Source organism: Eimeria necatrix, genomic scaffold (genome assembly GCF_000499385.1).
Source record: "Eimeria necatrix Houghton genomic scaffold, Enh_scaff1003, whole genome shotgun sequence".
NCBI lineage: Eukaryota > Apicomplexa > Conoidasida > Eucoccidiorida > Eimeriidae > Eimeria > Eimeria necatrix.
Genome location: NW_013654819.1, coordinates 6955 through 10823, shown reverse-complemented (window position 1 = coordinate 10823; position 3869 = coordinate 6955). Strand labels below are relative to the sequence as shown.

The window sequence follows — 3869 nt, the reverse complement described above, 5'->3', positions numbered from 1 at the left end:
GTCTCCAAACTGTCTCCAAACTATCTCTCCAAACTGTCTCCAAACTATCTCCAAAATTCCCCAAAACTCTCTCCAAACTTCTCCAAACTTCTCCAAACTATCTCTCCAAACTATCTCTCCAAACTATCTCTCCAAACTATCTCTCCAAACTATCTCTCCAAACTATCTCTCCAAACTGTCTCCAAACTATCTCTCCAAACTGTCTCCAAACTGTCTCCAAACTATCTCTCCAAACTGTCTCCAAACTATCTCTCCAAACTATCTCTCCAACTGTCTCCAAACTGTCTCCAACTGTCTCCAAGTGTCTCCAATGGTGGCTCACAGGCACTTGAGGGGGTGGTCGTTGGGGGCGTCGAGGGGCAGCGTGAGGGCCTCGGAGGGACACTTTTGTTTGGAGTCTCTGAAGGGAAAAAGAGACACTTGGAGGGGACTGGACCCCACACAGAAGCTGTTGAGGGGACACTTTCCGCAGGGGATGTCTTCGTTTTCGGTGGGGTAGAAGCCGGGGCTGCAGCGGCTGCAGCTGCGTTTGCTGCTGCTGCTGCTGCTGCTGCAGTAGGCAGCAGCGGGGCAGCTGCTGCAGCCTGCTGCGCCAACTGTCTCCTTGAAGCTGTGGGGTCCGCAGGGGACACATATCTGGGAGTCTCCGACTCCCGCGAACTCGGGGATCGATCGTATCCAGCTCCGGAAGCGGTGCTCCGCGGAGCTGGGATCGAGGAGACGATCCCCGCGCGCAGGCGCAAACCCCACACTGCATGCGCAGTCTCCAACTGCAGCAAATGGACCACTGGTCACGGAGACAGTTGTCGTGTTGAGGGGACACTCGAAACCAGCTGCCAAATAACCCCCAGGAGAAAACATCCCCGGAGGAGTTAAGACGCAGCCGCGCAGGCTGTTGCTCCAGATGTAGCCGGGGTTGCTGCAGAAAGGAGACAGGAGACAGTTGGAGACAGTTTGAAAAGGAGACAGTTAGGAAAAGGAGACAGTTGGAGTTTAAAGAAAAGAGACAGTTTAAAGAAAAGAGACAGTTTGGAGAAAAGAGTCAAAACGCAGCCAAGCAGGCTGTTGCTCCAGATGTAGCCGGGGTTGCTGCAGAAAGGAGACAGGAGACAGCTGGAGACAGTTTGAAAAGGAGACAGTTAGGAAAAGGAGACAGTTGGAGAGAGTTTAAAGAAAAGAGACAGTTTAGAGAAAAGAGACAGTTTAGAGAAAAGAGTCTACATGCAGCCACGCAGGCTGTTGCTCCAGATGTAACCGGGGTTGCTGCAGAAAGGAGACAGTTAGGAAAGGAGACAGTTTGGAAAGGAGACAGTTAGGAAAAGGAGACAGTTTGAAAAGGAGACAGTTTGAAAAGGAGACAGTTAGGAAAAGGAGACAGTTGGAGAGGGTTGATAGAAAGGAGACAGTTCGAAAGAGGAGACAGTTTAAAGAAGAGAGGCAACACGCAGGCTGTTGCTCCAGATGTAGCCGGGGTTGCTGCAGAAAGGAGACAGTTTGAAAAGGAGACAGTTAAGCAAAGGAGACAGTTTGAAGAAGAGACAGCTGAAAGAGGAGACAGTTTAGAGAAGAGACAGTTAAGAAGAAGAGACAGTTTGGAAAAGAGACAGTTAAGAAGAGACAGTTTAGGAAGGAGACAGTTAAGAAGAAGAGACAATTAAGAAGAAGAGACAGTTAAGAAGAAGAGACAGTTTGGAAAAGAGACAGTTTGGAAAAGAGACAGTTAAGAATAAGAGACAATTAAGAAGAAGAGACATTCTAAAAGAAGGTTGAAAGAGAAAGACAGCGAAGGAGACAGTCGAGAAAGAGACAGTTGAGAAAGAGACAGTTTAAAGGAGACACTTTGAAGGAAGAGACAGCCAAGAGGGAGACAGTCAAAAAGGAGACATTTGGGACAGTTAAAAGGAGACAGTTGGGAAGGAGAGTTGAAAGGGGACAGTTGAAAGGAGACAGTTAAAAAGGAGAGTTAGAAGGGGACAGTTAAAAGGAGACAGTTAAAAAGGAGACAATTGAGAGGGACACAGTGAAAGGAGAGGGACACAGTGAAAGGAGACAGTTAAGGAGGAGACACTGAAGGGGCCATTAAAGGGATATTAAAGGCGGAATTGACGGAGACAATTCTGGGGGGAGAAGAGGACTAAAGGAGACACCAAAGGAGACACCAAAGGAGACACTAAAGGAGATATTAGAGGAGATATTAAAGGAGACATTAAAGGAGATATTAAAGGAGACATTAAGGGAGATATTAAAGGAGACATTAAAGGAGACATTAAAGGAGACATTAAGGGAGATATTAAAGGAGACATTAAAGGAGATATTAAAGGAGACACTAAAGGAGACAAAAAAGGTAACTAAAGGAGACAGAAAGAGACACTTTGGGACTGGGGGAAGTGGAGAGATTTAAGGAGACTGAAGGAGACAAAAGGGAATAAAAGGAGACACTAAAGGAGACACTAAGGGGGCCTTAAGGGAGACAATATGGCCATTGAGGAAGTGGGGAAGATGGAGGGAGACAAAAGGAGACAACAGGAGACAAGAGAGACCAGAAGAGACAAAAAGAGACAAAAAATAGCCAAAAAATAGCCAAAAAAGAGTCAAAAAAGAAACAAAAAAGAGACAAAGAGACCAAGGAGACTAAGAAGAGACAGAAGGAGACAAAAAGAGACAAAAGGAGACAAAAGGAGACAAAAGAGACAAAAGGAGACAGCTGACCAAGCGCATTTCCTGTCTGCTGCGGAGACAGCTCCGACGACGTTGCTGCTGGAGTTGGCGGGACACCCGCTGCCCATACACCCCGAGTTCGACACCGTGTCTTTCCACGTCCCTGCAGCAGCAGCAGCAGCAGCAGCAGCAGCAGATGAAGCAGCAGCAGCAGCAAAGCAGCAGCAGCAAAACAGCAGCAGCAGCAGCAGCAGCAGGAGGCGGAGGCCGGCCGCAGCGCAGCGCAGCCCCGCGACCACCCCCCGCACCACCGCCGCAGCCGCAGCCGCAGCAGCAGCAGCAGCCGCAGCAGCAGCAGCAGCAGCAGCAGCAGCAGCAGCGGACCTGGGGGGCAGGGGAGACAGGGGACGTCTGCGAGGGGGTCCGGGTTGGGGAAGTGTCCCTTTTTGCAGAGACACTGTTCGGGGCTGGAGGATCCTTCGGAGACAGTGCTTGTGGTGTACGTACACTGCGTGCATGCGCGTGCGTTGGCCTCGAAAGTCTGTTTGATTAAACTGACGGAATTAAAAGTCCCGAGGGGACACTTTGGACACATTCCGTGTTTTAGAAAATGTCCGTTTTTGCATGCAAGTCGAAAGGAGACAGTTGCGGAGACGAAGTTCACGAGGCCCTGGCCGCGGACTTCGACTTCGACCTGCGGCTCCTCAGAAGGAGACAGCTGCAGCACAAGTGTCCCCTTGTGGGGTTCGACAGCAGCAATGGAGTTAATAAAGGAAAAGTTTGCGGAATTCGGATTTAAAACAAAAGACCTAAAAGCTGAAGAGGAGACAGTCCCTCCCGCCACCACTGGCTCCAAACTGCGGCTGTCTCCGACGCTGTAGAAGTCGCTCTGGGCGTAGGTGAAGGCCGGGGCCACGGCGGTTTGCTGCAAGGAGACACTTTGCGTGGAGACTGTCTCCAAACTGCAGCGGAAGGCCGCCAGCCGCGCGGACTCCAAAGAGGAGACTGTCTCTCCCGTCTCCACCACAAACGGCAGCAACACGAAACCCAGAGTCTCCCCGGAGACTCCGGAAGGAGACACTGAAAACCACGAAGAGGAGACAGAACCCGGCACCAGCAGGTCCACTCCCAGGTGGCCCTCCTGCAAACACAAACCCTAAACCCTAAACCCTAAACCCTAAACCCTAAACCCTAAACCCTAAACCCTAAAC

At 50.3% G+C, this 3869-nt stretch overlaps 1 protein-coding gene across 1 annotated transcript in view; it reads right to left on the bottom strand.

Moving 5' to 3' along the window:
* Positions 1 to 318: 318 nt before the first annotated feature.
* Positions 319 to 3869, bottom strand: part of ENH_00000120 (hypothetical protein, conserved) — a gene marked incomplete at both ends in the record, with an annotated part of 10294 nt that continues 6743 nt past the window's right edge. Inside the window, 3 exons of the mRNA XM_013583910.1 lie at positions 319 to 919; positions 2710 to 2821; positions 3043 to 3799. Of these exons, the coding sequence (XP_013439364.1) occupies positions 319 to 919; positions 2710 to 2821; positions 3043 to 3799 (1470 nt within the window). The remainder of the gene's footprint in view (positions 920 to 2709; positions 2822 to 3042; positions 3800 to 3869) is intronic.